The sequence below is a fragment of the Hippichthys cyanospilos genome, chromosome 4 (genome assembly GCF_059441005.1).
Source record: "Hippichthys cyanospilos isolate Australia breed blue-spotted pipefish chromosome 4, RoL_Hcya_1.0, whole genome shotgun sequence".
Taxonomy (NCBI): Eukaryota; Metazoa; Chordata; class Actinopteri; order Syngnathiformes; family Syngnathidae; genus Hippichthys; species Hippichthys cyanospilos.
The window spans coordinates 26,275,707-26,292,551 of NC_142372.1; the positions used below are offsets into that span (position 1 = coordinate 26,275,707).

The 16,845-nt window shown below is 40.6% G+C and overlaps 2 protein-coding genes and 1 pseudogene across 7 annotated transcripts in view; 2 read left to right on the forward strand and 1 right to left on the reverse strand.

The window, feature by feature from the left end:
- The window catches only part of LOC148425199 (uncharacterized), a 40,470-nt gene that overhangs the window by 10,894 nt on the left and 12,731 nt on the right, over nt 1-16,845 (reverse strand). Inside the window, exons 3-4 of the mRNA XM_088413432.1 lie at nt 8,365-8,460; nt 1,224-1,466 (exon numbers count right to left, since the gene is read on the reverse strand). Coding sequence (XP_088269558.1) covers nt 1,396-1,466; nt 8,365-8,460 — 167 coding nt within the window. The 3' untranslated portion in view covers nt 1,224-1,395. The remainder of the gene's footprint in view (nt 1-1,223; nt 1,467-8,364; nt 8,461-16,845) is intronic.
- Nucleotides 8,238-11,904, forward strand: LOC148425200 (uncharacterized). Of its 5 annotated transcripts, none has more exons than XR_015865394.1 (3): nt 8,238-8,714; nt 9,333-9,427; nt 10,618-10,671. XR_015865394.1 is itself a non-coding variant. In XM_088413411.1 (3 exons), the coding sequence occupies exons 2-3, from the start codon at nt 8,693-8,695 to the stop codon at nt 11,559-11,561; spliced, it is 966 nt and encodes a 321-aa protein (XP_088269537.1). In that variant the 5' UTR covers nt 8,242-8,481; nt 8,572-8,692; the 3' UTR covers nt 11,562-11,904. The 5 variants fall into 5 exon arrangements, 4 of the variants coding, with proteins under 4 accessions (XP_088269537.1, XP_088269538.1, XP_088269536.1 ...); XM_088413411.1 differs by lacking the exon at nt 9,333-9,427 and having other exon boundaries at nt 8,242-8,481; nt 8,572-8,714; nt 10,618-11,904; XM_088413412.1 differs by lacking the exon at nt 9,333-9,427 and having other exon boundaries at nt 8,242-8,478; nt 8,572-8,714; nt 10,618-11,904.
- LOC148425201 (uncharacterized) overlaps nt 12,696-16,845 on the forward strand; it is an 11,528-nt pseudogene continuing 7,378 nt past the window's right edge. Inside the window, exon 1 of the transcript XR_015865391.1 lies at nt 12,696-13,104. The product of XR_015865391.1 is annotated as an uncharacterized LOC148425201 (transcript). The remainder of the gene's footprint in view (nt 13,105-16,845) is intronic.

The following is a 16,845-nucleotide window of genomic DNA, read 5'->3' on the forward strand; positions in this document are numbered from 1 at the left end:
TTTCAAGCCCCCTCCCCCCCAAAAATGCTATTATACGCTTCTAATGAATAATATTAATAGGTTATTATAATGCATCAAAAACTGTAACAAATATACGTTATATCTGAATTACGTTACTGCATAATAATCATGGAATTCAAAATACAAGTAAAAAATAATTTCAAAAACACTCTTAAAACCTTTAATCATATTAACTGTAGCAATTCACAATATGAATGCAGTTCCTTAGTTTGCCTTGAGATAGTGCTAGTGTGTTGGTGCAGAGAGTGACCTTTTTAGCTTGTTTTATTTGTACTGTATGTTTTTATTTTACCCTAATTGGGGTTTTTGAGTTTTTCCTTCCCCTTCTAGGAGCTTTGACAAGGGATGCTGTTGTGTGCCTTACACTGAAAAGATGTCTCTGTACGACTTCTTTTTTCGAAAGAGGTCTCCTCTTTTCATCTGTGAAGCCCTTTGAGACTTGGATGATTTAGGCCTATACAAATAAAATTTGATTGATTGATTTACATTTCCAGTGATCTAGGCCAGTGGTTCTAAAAGTAGTGTCCACAGACCATTTCATTTTATTTGATATTACATTGTGAACATATTCATGACTCTTCAATGAAGCAACCAATTCAACCAGTTTAATATATAATTAAACTATAAAAATGTAATCATTTTGAAATTTGTCAAAGTGCATTTTGTGTCGACAATTGCTTGCTATCGAGGCAATGAAGCCAGTAAAGCTAAAGCCATATTTTATTTTATAATACTGTTTTTGAATAAATAACTGTGGGATATTGAGCCGGTTTGTTATAAGGAGGCGTGCAATGTGAAATTTTGGTTTTCGAAACATCAGTATAGCTGAGAAGTAAAAAAATATACTCATCAAATTTAATCTGTTGGTGAATAATATTTGGCTTAAATTATTTTGTTGATTTGTTTTTGCAAACATTTGAAATGGGGGACCTTGGAAAATGTACTTTCTTAAAAGGGTCCTTGACTCCAAAAAGTTTCAGAACTCCAAGAACTATGAGCAAAGGGTTTTTCTCAAGTATGTGTTCTGAAGTGCATTGTTAAGTCTGTCTTCAAAGAGAATCTTTTATCTCAAAGTGAGCAGGCAAAAGGTTTCTCTCCCGTGTGGGTTCTTGTGTGTCTTATCAATAAGGACTCTCTGTCAAAGGTTTTGTCACACTGAGAACACTTGACATGCTTTTTGTCGGCGTGACCGGACACGTCACCTTTTGAGCGTGTGCCATCCTCACAATCCAATGAAAGGCACATTGTGTAGTCGCTATCTGGTGCCGATGCTAAGAGGTTGCCTGATCGTAATCCTCCGCCGCGGTCTTCATCATTTTCTTCATCTTCACTCGTCACAATGACGGTCAAAGGGAAGGTGCTGACATCTTCTTCCTACTCTTCTTCTTTAATGTTTGAGGCCGGGGCCTCCTGCCGCTCAAGATGATCATCTACTTCCCCAAAGTCTGTAGCCACACAAGAAAGACCAGCGCATGTTCCCTTTGAGTCTCCCAAACATGCTCAGTCATTCCCAAGCAAGGATGGGGCGAGGTTCACCACTTTGTCCACAACTGCGTGAGAAAATAGTTGAACCGTTCAAGAACAACACTTCTCAAAGCAAAATTGCAAGGAATTTAGGGATTTCAACATCAATGTTCCATACTATCATCAAATGGTCCAGAGAATATGGTGAAATCACTGCACGTCAGCGCCACGGCTGGTAACCAAACTCTATCATGCAAAGCAAAAGCTGTTTATGAACAATATCCAGAAACGCCGCCAGGTTCTCTGGGCCCGAGCTCATGTAAAATGGACTGATGCACAAAGGAAAAGTGTTTTATTGTCTGATGAGTCCACTTTTCAAATTGTTTTTAGAAACACTGGACATTGTGTCCTCCGGACCATAGAGGAAGCAGACCATCCATACTGTTATCAACGCAAAGCTCAAAAGCCAGCATCTTTGATGGTTTGGGGGTGCATTAGTTCCCATGGCATGGGTGACTTACATTTTTGTGAAGGCAACATAATTGCTGAAAAATACAGATTTTGGAGCAACATATACTACCATCCAAGCGACGTCTTTTTCATGGACTACGCTGATTATTTCGGCAAGATAATGCCAAGCCAGATTCTGCACGTGTCACAACAGCATGGCTTGGAGTAAAAGAGTCCAGTTTCTCCGCTGGCCTGCTTGTAGTCCAGACCTGTCTCCCATTGAAAATGTGTGGCACATTATAAAGTGTAAAATACGACAGAGAAGACCCCGGACTGATGAACAACTCAAGCGGTTCATCAAGCAAGAATGGGAAAAAAATTCCACATGAGAAGCTAAGAGAATCAGTCTCCTCTCTATCAAAACGTTTATTGAATGTCATTAAAAGGAAAGGTGATGTAACGAGGTAGTAAACATGCCCTTTCTTAACTTCTACTGGACGCGTTGCAGCCATGAAGTTCTAAGTTATTTATTATTTGGGAAAAAACAATTAAGTTTATCCGTTTGAACATTAAATATGTTGTCTTTGTAGTGTATTCAATAGGATAGGGGTTGAGAAGGATTTTCAAATTGATGGAATAATTGTATACAGTATATGTATATATGTTATATAAAAACACTTTGCTCGCACACCTCTTAACCTACTCACTCACACACACACGAACACACAAATATACACAAACACACACACTCACACAACAGACATAAACAACTCCTTATATGGTATTATTTTGAAACTTGTAACCGCCTTCTTTGTAATCGTTGGAATAAAACAAGGAGGAGAGCCCCAGAACACCGGAAGACCCTGGTGCTCTCCCTCATTATCGATAACTCTGACACAAATCATGTATTTTGTTTTTTATTTACATTTTACACAATTTCCCAACTTCAACCGAATCTGGTTTGTATAATAATTAGAATAACTATAATATAAGTCAATTTCATGTTATATTTTTACTAAATATATATATTATATAATTGTTCTCTATATTTTGTTCTTTTCATGTCATATTATATCCATTTGGTTACGATTCTTCAAGTCCTGTAGTTTTCTATTGGAATTTTTAGCCAATTAGAATTCAGCTAACTTGTGTCGCCAGGCTGTATGAAATCTGCCTACTCCACAAAGCGCTAGGGCATTTGCTTCAAAAGCTGTGGGCCATATGTGCCGTGTGTAAAGACACATGTGAATGGCCCGTATTTTTAATAGACTGCTGCAGTCATAAGATCGCCATCTAGAGGCCTCACGTTGTACACGACATGAGGAAGGCTCACTGCAGGAAGGCTGTGCTATCCTCAGCAACCAAGCTATGCAATACTGTTAGCTTCGCTGATCCGCATTAATGGTGTAGCGTAGCTATTAGCTAACCTGTCTACGAAGGGGGAAGGTGTTTGTCCACCACTTCCAATCAACGAACAATGAGCTGTACCCCTGGGTTGCGGCTTCTAAGGGGTACTGCAAATTGTTGTGCTGGGAATGCCTTTTGTTCGCAAAGGATCGATTTGGTGTTTGGAGCTGCATTGGATTCGCTAAATTCAATTGTTTACCCAAGGCAGCAACGAGACACAAAAGCACGGCTGGACACACGTGCTACGGTGCTTTTAAAAACTACTGGGGACACCTGAGTGGACATTCAGTATTGTACGTCTCAGTTCGAAGGTTAAGTGAGCTCCTCAATGCGCTACGGTGCTTTTAAAAACTTTGAGGGACACCCGAGTCAGTACACTGTACATCTCAGTGTGAAAGGGAATGCATGAAGAGGTCAAAAAAAATTGAGAGATATTGAAAGGACTAATCAATTGTGACCGCTGTTTGTTTTGGTGAGTGAGTGATAGCATTTTCTTTCTTTAATGTTTCATTTTTAATATGTTTGTGTTATTTTGTTTTGTTCATATTCAATTAATACTAAAGAAATAAAATGATGTCCTTATATTAAACTGTGATTTGTAATTTGGATATCTTAAAATTACAGGGATATTTATTTTAAATTATTATTCATTCTTTTCAGTTTTGACAGCATCACATATATAATACACATATATAATGACAAGTTTTAATTGCTGATGCGGGTTTATTGATGTTTCAATGCTCTGGAAAATAGCCAGTGTAGTCCAGTAATGGGTATGTGTGCGCTTGATGGGTAATTATTCGAGTCTGACATCACAGAAGGCGTATGTGTGAAAGTCACGGACCGCCACTGATATTAGGGAATATAATGGTGAAGTCTGTGAACAAAACAATCAGTTAACTCAGTCAAAATGTATTAAGACAATCAAAAATGAAAAGAAAGATGATTTGTGGAAAGTACTTTTTAAAGAATGGTAAAAAATACCTCTTGATGACATTAAAAGATCACTGCCAAGACCAATCAAGAAGTTCAAAGTATAGAATTATGATTCAATTCAATATTTAGGTCAAATTTCTAATCAAATTGCAACCAAAAAAAATTCAAATACATTGTTTTGTTGATTCAAAAAAGTTTCTGCATTTGTTTAATAAAATCGTAAAAACTGACATTTTTTGAAACTTGTCCCCATATAAATTGTTTCAAAATGGGAGAATATATAGCATTTCAACATTTCAAACTGGTGTTATAAAAAAATAATAAGAATTGTAAAACACATTTATAATTGAAATGCAGAGGTAAAAATTGAAAAATTGATATGTCATGACATGACATGATGAAGTTATATTTTTTTGTTCCCCAAAAAAGAAAACTGGTGATTTCTGCATTGTAGAAGGTGCATCGCATTATAAGGCGCACTGTCAGTTTTTTTAAATTAAGAGCAATTCAATTGGAGAATTAAGCAACTGCTAAATTGTGTTGTGGTGACTCCTTTCATCACCCACAGTGAGTAATGTAATTTTGCATGATTTCAAACTAATTTTTTTTAGATTTTTGCCAATCGTATTTTCCAAAACGGGTCTCATTTGACAGCTAGCAAGGTGTAGAATGTGAAACAAAGGAGAAATGCAGAAATGCGGAGAAATCCATGAGGTCTCTAATTCAGCCAACTACAGAGCTATTGATCAATATATTGGTAATTATTGATCAAAAAGCTAAAAAAAATCCTTAAAATTAGGCAAAGGGATTTATTAGAAAACCAGAGGTTGTAGCAGGAAGAGAGAGCAGAAATGTGACTGATGTGTGTGGTAATTTTGAGGTCTCTAAACCAACCAACTGCAGAGCTATTGATCAATATATTCATGATTATTGATCAATAAGCATAAAAAATTCTTAATTAGGCAAAGGGATTTATTCGAGAAGCAGATGTTGTAGCATGAAGAGGGGGATGTGACAGATGTTTGTGGTGATTTTGAGGTCTAATGCTCTAACTACTACAGGTGAGGTCATTGTGGAAAAACACTTTATATGGCCATACTATGCATTTAATAACTTTAAATATTCACTAAAAATCAATTACATTATTTTTTTCTCTTTCCTTTTGCTGTAGTAGGTCATACTGGTAATGCCCTATCTAGTACATGTGAGTTTATTGTGAAAAAATACTTTTATTGACATAGTATGTATTTATTAACTAAATATATTCACTACAAATCAATTAAATTACTTTTCAACTTACTTGTAGCTGTAGTATGTCTTACTTGTAATGCCCCAACTACAACAAGTGAGGTTATTGTAAAAAAATATACTTTTTATGGAAATGGTATGTATTTAATAAATATTCACTAAAAATCAATGAAAGTATGTTTTCCTCTTTCTTTTTGCTGTAGTAGATCAAACTGTTATTGCCCTAACTACTACATGTGAGGTTGTTGTGAAAAACCACGTTTTATGGCCATACTATGCATTTAATAACTGAAAATATTGACTAAATCAATGAAATTATTTTTCTCTTTCTTCTTGCTGTAGTGGATAATGCCCTAACTACTACAGGTGAGTTTTGTGATGGAAAATTAGTATTTAGACTATATTAGTTTAACATTGTTATTCACTGACCACCTGGCATTGTTTAAACAAAGACCTTTTCACTAAACCAGGCATGAGAAATATTTGTGCAGCTAGGATAAGATGACCCTGACAGGTTAGGGAGTTCAAGATCTCCTACCTTCAGTTTTATGGGTTTTGCCTCCTTTCAGGTTGTAAATTTCCTCCACTCCAAATACTGATAAGCATGTTGAACAAAGAACTGTTTCTCTTATGTGTTTACGTCTGGTTTTCATCTAGTAGACGTTCACTCCCAATGAGTGAATAAGAATCTTCACTTTTACGCGTCCCTTCACACTCTCTTAGAGAATACCCGACTGTTCTCTGAAGACTCGTGTCTTTGAAGCTTCAAATAAAGGAAACCTAAATACAAAACAATTTGATTTCCAGACTTTTTATCTAAATCCTAAAAATTCCACAACAGTTTATTGTGAAAAAACTATGCCCTATGACCCTACTACAGGAAAAAAAAGATAAACAAGTTTTTTGTTTTGTTTTTTAGTGAATATTTTTCAGTTATTAAACGCATAGTATGTCTGTGACGGAGCGGCATCGACCTTCCGACACGTTCATGAACGCGCCGACACGCACACATACCCGGGCGCACGGAGCTCTCCTGCTGGACAGTCTACCGCGGCGGAAAGGGGCTGTCGAGCGCACACTTGACACCTCAAGATGCTTGGACCTTCACACACAATAAGTACCCTCACCTGCATTGAGTTGCCGGAATGGGGGGAGCCAATGCAAGCAGAGGCACTTCCGGGTGAAAGTTAATATAGCGTCGAATAGCACGCGCTTGCTGGTCACATGAAGTTGTCATATTTGCAATGTTTCATTTCTTTATGCTGGCTAGACTAAAGACAGATAAGACAGTGGAATACTATATCTAGTAGTTATGATGTACGCATGTTTGTATTGTATGTCACTGATAGCAAACCTAAATATGAAAATGTCTTTGATTGGTGTGTTCGGGGGGAGGAGCTACGTGGTATTTAAGGGGCTGCGGGCTCAGTTAAGGAGGACCATGACTGAGAGAAGTCAAACGCTGGCAGGTTTGAGTGGTAGCAGTTGTCACTTCAGTTGTCATTTCTTCTTTCTTCTTCTCACTGTCCGCCGGGCTGAGAAATCATTAAAAACCCTGTCACTGCAATTTGTTCCACTGTGCCATCATCCTTTTGTTCCCGTGTTTCGAACCCGTGACAATGTCCATGAAAAGTATTTTCACAAAATAAAAATCACCTGTAGTAGTTAGGACATTACCAGTATGACCTACTGCAGCAAATAGAAAGAGAAAAAAATAATTTCATTGATTTTTTGTGTATTTTTATTTAATACATACATACCATGTCCATATAAAGTATTTTTTCCACAATAACCTCACCTGTTATAGTTAGAGCATTACAAGTGGGACCTACTACAGCAAAAAGAAAAGGTAATTTCAATGATTTTGATTATTATTATTATTTATTAAAAACATACCATGTTCATATAAAGTATTTTTTCACAATAACCTCACCTGTAGTAGTGAGGACATTAATAGTTTGGGCTACTACAACAACAAAAAAAGAGAAAAATAATTGCATTGATTTTTAGTGAATATTTTCAGTTATTAAATGCATAGTATGGCCATATAAAGTTTTTTTACAACAATAACCTCACCTGTAGTAGTTAGAGCATTAACAGTTTGACCTACTACAGCAAAAAGAAAGATTAAATGTATTTTTATTGATTTTTAGTGAATATTTTGATTTATTAAATACATATCCTGTCCATATAAAGTATATTTCCACAATAACCTCACCTGTATTAGCTAGGGAAGGTATGATCTACTACAACAAAAAGAATGGTATAAAGTAATGTATTGATTTTTAGTGAATATATTTCATGACTAAATTCATAATGAAACATTAATTAGCCGACGGTCCTTAATACGGACCAAGGTGAATGACGGTCGGTTGACAATGTGGATTCGCTGTTTTCTCGTAAATCTTGAAATCTTGAGACTAATTGACAGTAACCCTAAGTATATAAAAAGTATGTTTATTATGCTTTAAACTACACTCTTTAATTACACGGACACTGCCATGTTCTCCGATTAAAAGCACAGATAAAACCAAATGTCAAGCAAATATCGAATAACAAACCAACTTTACCTTGCTCTCTGTAACGTCAAAACAAGATGTGAAGTTGTGCCATGGTATAAATTGTACTGCAAGTCACCTGACAAACAAGTTGAGCTGAGACTCGAGAAGGCTGGGAAGCAAAGAAGTTTGTCCATGTTGGGCTTGCCATACTCATTCCATCCACTGTGTATTTTTTTTCTACATTCACAGATAATGTATTCCTCCACTCAGTACATCATCGATCAGCACCTAGGTAGTATAATTCCAAATCCCCGATGGCAAAGAGGATGAGCCTGACCTTTTTTACACCAAAAAAAGAGGAGCTGGAGCTTGGTCTCGTGAGAGGGGAGGAGCAGGAGGATGGGGGTAGCAAGCCCGCCTTCATTGGGGTCACCTGTGAAAAGGGAAGAAGGTGGTGAGACATCTGCATCGGCTACATAGGTGTCAAACTACAGTCCTGGAGGGCCGGTATCCTGCCTGATTTCTGGTTTTCTAATCCCAACAGGATCGTTTACCAGCTCCTGCAGAGCTTTCTAATAAGCTAAGTCTGAGAGAGATAGGTTGACAACATTCAGGATACTGGCCCTTCAGGACTGGAGTTTGACACCTGTGAGATTGTCGCCAACATGTTTCGAGCTCGAAATGATGGTTAGTATATTGGCGTAACACTGTGACCTCATCGTTAAGTGAATGGAAGAGACGAGCGGGCACTCCCGGTTCAAGATGGCGGCTAGCTCTGCGCGTTATCATACAGCCAAAGCTCCCGTCAAGAGGTCGATTAGCTCGAAGTTGAAAGGCTCCGATGAATAGCGGTTTTACACTCCAGATTTCCGCATTTATATATTTATATAAAAACTGTATTTATATTTACATAATATTTATGTTCGAGTACAACAGGACTAGAAAGGATACGTGGAAAGAAAGTACAGTGCTGTATTGGTGAAAACACAACACTTTTGTCCAAGTTATGATGCCGTACTGCCTCTGCCGCTTCGCGGCTTTACGTTATCACGAATTTTCACATAAAGACATAGTCATAGAGTTGTACAGAATTATGTTTTAATACTTTCCAAATTCTCGGCCCTTTGAACGCAACAACGCAGGTGGACCTAAACTCAATTCGATTAATGTTTGTGTAGGGACAAAATAAACTGGTGTCGGCCTAGCATAACTTAACTTGCTAGCCGGTAACAAAGACATAGGTAAGCAAAATGTAGGCGCGTGTGTCAAGTGCTCCGACTGACGAGTGAAAATGTGCTCAAAAAGGGCAAAAGAAGAATACGAAGGGGACGCTTGTCAAGCAGACGAGTGTCAACTAGCGGACGCGGATTGGGACCAGCCAATTGTATTCCGTGGAGGAGGTTCGTACACGTCGAAGTCCGAGTCCTGACGCCTTTGCTTACTTTTCACATTGACCTCTGAGCCGCGTGAATGCTTCTTTGATTTCTCAGTGAGGAATTGCAACGATGTTGATGCATTTGATATTGGAGTGCCGTTGCTTTGTGATCTCCTGTCGCTATAGATCAGGGTTGTCCAAATCCGGTCCTCGAGGGCCGTTGTTGAGCATGTTTTCTAAGTTTCTTTTCCCGACACACCTGATTCAAATGATCAGGTAATCGGCAAACTTTGAATCAGGTGTGTCAGGGAAAGAAACCTGGAAAACATGCAGGATAGCAGCCCTCGAGGACCTAGTTTGGACACCCCTACTATATATCATCTGTGTGAAACTCCAGTCCTGGAGGGCCGGTGTACTGCATGTTTCCAGTTTTCTCTCCCCAACACACTTGATTCAAAGATTGTCATACAAGCAAGATCTGCTGCGCCTTGAAAATCATTTGAATCAAGGTGTGTTTGAGAGAGAAGTTTGGAAATAATGCAGGATACCGGTCCTCCAGGACTGGAGTTCAACGTCTGTGCGATAGATGATGTCTCTGACGGAAAGTGCACTGCATAGCAAATGGTCACATCCCTGGACTCGATTCTACACTCACACACAAAAAAAAGACGAGATTTGAAGTTGGCACGACAGGATTAAAATCGTCACGCCGAGAATAAAGCCATTGTCCTGAGATTTAAAGACATCAAGTTGAGATAAAAAAAAAATATTTAATGTCATCACGATGAGATTAGACTGATCATACCAACATTTAAAATAGTTGTGCAACTTAAATCAATACCATGTAATCATTGCAATAGAAGTAAGACGCCCATGGAAGACAAAGTCAGAAGTCAACATAGCACAATTAAAAAAAGTTAATTATTGTTTCATCATTTTGTTGTTATTCAACTTTGTTCCATTCTTTTTCTAAAGCTGCCTGAAGTGCACAGCCCAAAAAACTTGTCTGGTCTCCTGCGGCCAGTGCTTTTGTAGCTTGAGTTTACTAAAATGATGATTTGTATAAGAAATAGATGAAAAATAGATGTATAACAAATCATCATTTTAGTAAACTCAATCAAAAAGTAAACTTAATGAAAATTACTTGCTGAATTTGACATTGGGGAATAACCTTGCTAAGAACATTTTGTTGAGTTGTCGTCTTGTGTCCCGCAGACGTCAGTGAAGAAGAGCCTGGTTTTGAGTCCCCTCACGTCAAAGTGGAAGAGGAGCCCAGGCGTCATCTTAGGAAGGTCGAGTTACCAGTTTGCATTCACATCAAAGAGGAAAAGGAGCCAGCGACCCCATGCATTAAACAAGAAGCGCAGGAGAATGAAATCAGCGGGTGTCCGTCCACCGGCATCCATGTAAAGAGTGAAGAATGCGATGGAGAACGCTGCGAAGAGTCCCGGTGGGACGGGCTCCGTGCTCCGCCATCAGAGAGTGGCGACGACGTCACGTCGCACTCTTCCGACTATGACCACAGTGACGACAGAGACGCCATATTTCATACTGAGAGCACATGTTTAAGATGTCCTCGCTGCGAACAAACATTTGACAAAAAGTCTTTGTTGAAATCACACACGAGAACACACACAGGAGAGAACCCTTACGCTTGCTCAGTTTGTGGCAAAATATTCTCGAGGAAAACCCATCTGACAAATCACATAAGAACACACACTGGAGATAAACCATTTGTCTGCTCACTTTGCGCTCAAAGATTCACCACAAAGGCAAACTTAATAAGGCACACCAGAATGCACGATGGAGAGAAACCTTTCATCTGCTCACTTTGTGGCAAAAGATTCACTCAGAATGGAGATTTAAGAATACACGCAAGAACACACACTGGCGAGAAACCTTTTGTCTGCTTAGTGTGCAGTACCAGGTTCACAGTGAAAAAAAATTTAACAAGACACTTAAGAACACACACTGATGAGAAACCTTTTGCATGCACAGTTTGCGGGAAAACTTTCAACAGAAAGACAAACTTAAAAACCCACTTAAGAATACATGTTGGAGAGAAACCCTTCAATTGCAATATGTGTGACAAACGATTCTTTCGCAAAGATCAACTGAAGAAACACAAGTGTGATGGCGAGAGGAGCGGTAGACAGTGACGTGGCAAAATAAACTAGTGTTAAACTAATTTTCATGCATGTCTATGGGCATGAAAAAAGAAGCGCTAAGTAGCGAAGATACACTAGTACAAAATTATCTCTCGGGCCGAATTAAACCCATTTGTCTAGGCCAGGATAGTCAACTATTGGATTCATTTCCCCTCAAGCGTTATTGCTAAATTCTAAAAACAAACATATTGTGGCGGACACTAGGACCATGTCTCTCACCCAGTAGGCATGTTGCTATGATCCTTTGAACCTGTTGGCTTTGTCTTTGCTGTTTTGGACTTTGTTGGATCAGTTTTGTGATGGCATGCGAAGAGTAAAGATCTCCACTAGTACAGCAACGTGTGGTTTCTTCGCCTCGCCACAATATTAAAAAAAAAAAATCTCAATACATGATATATATACATATTCGCTCGATTTATTTACAACGGCTAAAAAGAAAAAGGCAGTCTGTCCTAATGAACTTGCCGTAGCTCTCCTGCCGAAGCCAACCACATCTTCTTTGTTTAGGCTCACACGTGAACTGGAGCAAATGGGTCTGGAGCGTCAATTCAGCATCTCAAAAAGCGAATTAGCTCTTGAACGTAGCAACATTCGCTCACGGCGTCCATCTCCACTTAGCTGGACCGGATGGTCTTTTGTTCAACATTTCTCGGCCTCCGTTTCCGCCGGCCGCGCATCTCGAGCTAGTGTTTCACTGGACATCTTTGCAGCAGTTTTATGCGTGTCGCAATCACCAAGTGGTTAACTCATTCACAAGAAAAGTACGTGACAGCCTCTCGCCATTACTTCCGCGTTGCTAGCGTTTGCTCACCGCGCCTATTTATTTTGCGCATGCTCAGACTTCAACACATAATTACGTGCACGTATCCACGCACGCTCCCAAAGAATCATGTAACATGGCTTTGCAAGAAACATAAACGTCTTCACAATATGTTCAACAGCTAGATTATCTTGGTGTAGCTAGTTCGCGAGCAAAACAAGTTCCAAAAGTGGTGGCGTGGCGTGAACAACTGCTCTCAAGCCGCCCCACTCATGAGAAAAGGAAGGAACGCAGAGGTCTCAGTCGTGCAAACATGTGGAAAACATTGCCATCTAAAGGCGATAGAGCGCAATTGCTCTCGTTTAACCTGGAATGCTAAATCAAATTCATAGCCGGAGCGACTCCTCGTCGGGCTTTGTTTTTTTTCCCACGAACACACACGCCTTTTTCGAAACTGCTCCTCCTTAGTTGGACCAGAATATATTCAATCCTTGCCTCAATCGCTACTTTACTTTTTACATCTTTTCGTTTAGTTCAAATCGTCTCGGGCTCGTCGAAGCTTCTCGGCCTTGCTTAGCTTAACATAGCCTAGCTTGCTAGCGATTAGCAAAGCGTGGTTGGCTCTGCAAACATCAATTGCGAGCGCAAAGTGTGGCGAACATCGAGTGAAAATGAGCGAGAGAAGCAAAGTGAAGTTGGAAGAGGAGCTTCGTGGAGGTCGTCAGGAGAAGGAGCCACAAGAAGACGCTCAAGTGCTTTTGCTCAACACGTCAGGTTTGTTCATTGCTCACTCATTACTTTTGACCAACTTTTCCGTGTGTGTGTGTTTGGGATGTATTTTCACATTTTTTTCGGAGTCGAGACACCCAATCTCAGAAATTTAAGTATTGATTAAACAGATAGGCTCTTTGTCAGCATTGACGGTTGCAGACGGACCGACGAATGACGAGAATGCAAAAAAACAAAAATCAGCAATTTAAAAATGTCGGGTGCAATTTTCATCCCTCTTGTAATCGCCGGCCCCCATAGGTCCGCCCGCCCGCCATACCTCTGTTTGATTAGTGAATTTTAATTCAATTGACTTGCATGATTATCAGCTACACTGCAGCATGGTTATCATATAAACTGCAATCAGCTTGCAGTCAATGTGACAAGTAACTTTACACCACCACCAAGCAGTGGAGAAACATGTTCAGTTGAGTGAAGAAACTCGAAAATTAATTAAATATCATAAATTAAATAAATTTAATTAATTAATCAAATGTTTTATTCAATCATTCAAACTACTCCATATCCGACTGTCAAGATGGAGCTTCTTGGCGAGCTCGCCACTCGGTTACACCGGGGCTCGTATTTCCATTGGACGGGTATTTGCATGGGGGAAAACTGGCCTGCAAGTCGGGCTACGCCCAAAATGAAATCAGTCTTCAGAAAACATTTGCTATTAGTCAAACAAAAACATGCGTAGTTAGGCCACACAATCCAACTCAACAATGGAAATAAAATTGCCAAAGCTTCTAATGAGTTACTGCAGTAGTGACACCAAGATCAAAATGGAGCAAAGGTTTTTGGAATTTCGAGCTGCTGGTGGTCTCACTAACAGCAATCAGTCAATGTGTGTGCACTGATTCAATTAGCTCATGTATATAGACACTACATCCTTGGGGAATGGCCACTTAAAAACTGTATTAGCTTGAACATAGGGCTGCACAATTAATCACATTTTAATCCCAATCGCAATATTGGCTGCCACGATTAATTAAGCTGGTCCTCTGTGATTTTACCATCTAAAAAGCCGGCTACGTACTGTACATGTCAAATCAAGCACTTTTAGTCATCCTATCACCAGGGGGCAAACGATAGGATAATGCCGCGTTCACATGAAACACGATTTGTCGCATCACTGCGCTCGAATGTGAGGAGTTTTTCGTGGCGTCAAGAGGATCGCTTTTTGTGAAGTAACTTTTTGTCACGCGAGGGGTGGGGAGCAACATTGCTGTGCACTTTACAGTGGATTTGGAAAGGAGAGCATTGCTGACAACCTTGACTTTTATGGGATGTAGAAAAGCCAATATTTTCTCCGACAGCACCTTTCTTCTTCTTTTTTTATACTGCGTGTCCCTCACTTTGCGGTGATATTCATCTGCCAAAAAAAAAAAAGTTTGAACGTCGCAATCAAGTGGCCTATAGCGTGCTAAATACTGAGCTATCAATGCTGCACTATCGTTACCTTGGCATAATAACTACGGTTCAACAGCTGTTAATAAAGGAAGCAAATGCTGCACATACCAGTTGTCCCAAGATCTCCCTTCTGCCATTCTACAAGCCAGGGGAGTGCTCTTGCTTGGCTCAATTTTTGTATTGAAACCACAGTTGGCCGTGTTGGATAGCTCCCGGTGACCGCAAACTGGCTGCCATGATTCATACCTGCCCCCTATGTGAGACGTTGAATGTTCCTGAAGTTGGATAGTTGTCACACGACAAAAGTTAAATTTTTTTAACTTCACGCGGCAGGCAAAATGACGCACCGCGCGGCATCTTGTGACACTCCATACTCGTACGTCACGTCACTCGACGCACCGTCGCGCGACCTACATTGACTACAATGCAAAATTGTCTGCTTTTACGCCTCTGTGTGTGTGAATTTCTATGTGAACACCGCATTAGGCTTCATGAAGCTTAAGAAATCGCAAGGCAAGCAGACACACTGGGGAGAGATGAGGAGTCTGTTAAAAAAAGCTTGGAAGAGTTTTGATCATTTGAATCTCCTAGGATTCTCTTCCTCTGCTATACAGTGTTGTTTTTATCCTGTAGACTCCATTCATAACTACCAGTATGCGAGAATATCGGCTGACTGCGGGGGAAAGCTGCACCAAGTATTAAGTGCTGCAAAAGGCGCTGCGGTGAGATGTCGCGTGTCTTCTTTACGCACGTGTTCACGCATCAAGCTTAAACCAAGCGTATGTTACGTTCATGCCCAACGCGAAAAATCGCGTCGCTACGCTCATTCAGTAGGCTTTTGGTCGCCAGGTGTTAAGAATTAGCATTTAGCTTGTTCAAATATTCGTGTGAGGTGTGGTCAGTGAGTTTGTTGTGCACTTTACAGTGGATCCGAAAAGGAGAACCCCGCTGAGAAATGTCACTTTTCTGGGATATAACAGAGCTAATGTTTTCTCCTACAGCACCTTTATTCTTATTTTCCCTTTTGTTTTTTGTTTTGTTTGTTTTTTTGCGTGTCCCCTGCTTTATGGGAATTACTCGTCTGACAAAAAAAGTGTCCGATACTGTGCTAAATACAGTACTCTGCTATCAATGCTCCACTATCGCTATCTTGACAGAGTAACTACAGTTCAACTGCTGTTAAAAAAGTAAAAAAAAGTAAATGCTGCTCATACCAGTCATCCCAAGTTACGCCTCTGCCATTGTACAAGCTAGGTGAGTGCTCTTGCTTGCATATATATGTATGTATATGTATGTATATATATATATATATATATATATATATATATATATATATATATATGTGTATATATATGTATATATATATATATTGTGGCGGACACTAGGACCATGTCTCTCACCCAGTAGGCATGTCGCTATGATCCTTTGATGCTTTGAACCTGTTGGCTTTGTCTTTGTTGTTTTGGACTTTGTTGTATCAGTTTTGTGATGGCATGCGAAGAGTAAAGATCTCCACTAGCACAGCAACGTGTGGTTTCTTCGCCTCGCCACATTGGTGACCCCGGACGTTAGAATGGGTGACCCCGGATGGGTCATCTTGCCATATTATTATCCCAGACGTTAGAAAGTTTCGTCAGGCTGTTGGAGGTGTAGTTTCGCCACATGGGTGACCCCGGACGTCAGAATGTTTCAGCGAGGAATCGCCGTAGACGTCCCACTCGTGGCATCCCTCCACCAGCCTACTATACGTCAGGTAATGCAGCAAGCTGGTACCACGTCAGCCAGCCAGCACCCCGACAAGGGTCCTCTCACCCGTCGCCCAGTCCCTTGGCGCACCAGGGATCGAGCCAGCCAGCAACAGGCTGGTACGGGCGCTGGTGAGAACGGCTGTGCAGTCCAATTTCGGATTCCCTGGCCGTCGACCTGGATTTTCCAGCCGGGCGGCCTCATCTACTACCGATGTCCGTCCGGCCTCAGCAGTAGGCCTCCAGCCACCATCATTCAGCCGCCCCTCAGATTCACCATGCCCGCAGGTATGGTCCGAGTATACATCGGAGCGGGTCAGCTGGTGTTGGTGCCGCAGCAGGTTCATGCCCAGGCACAGACTGGGATGCAGCCGCGACCGGCCGTCCCTCGGAAGCCACTGTGCCTGCCAGCATGCAGGTCAGCACTGCCACTCCGGCTCCTGCGGAACTTCAGAACATCCCTTTGCCAACGCTACCTCATGGTTTTCACGCTGAGCGTCTCACCCTTACTCCTGTCGCACCTGGGGCCCTGGTGTCACATACACCGTCCAGGACCGGAATGTGACTCAGGGTGCCAGACTGGTGAATA

Coding starts and splice junctions, on each gene's coding strand:
- LOC148425200 (XM_088413409.1), top strand. CDS start 9,319: ATGTGCTCAAAAAGGGCAAAAGAAGAATACGAAGGGGACGCTTGTCAA. Junction 9,428..10,617: donor AATTGTATTCCGTGGAGGAG/GTTCGTACACGT, acceptor TGTGTCCCGCAG/ACGTCAGTGAAGAAGAGCCT.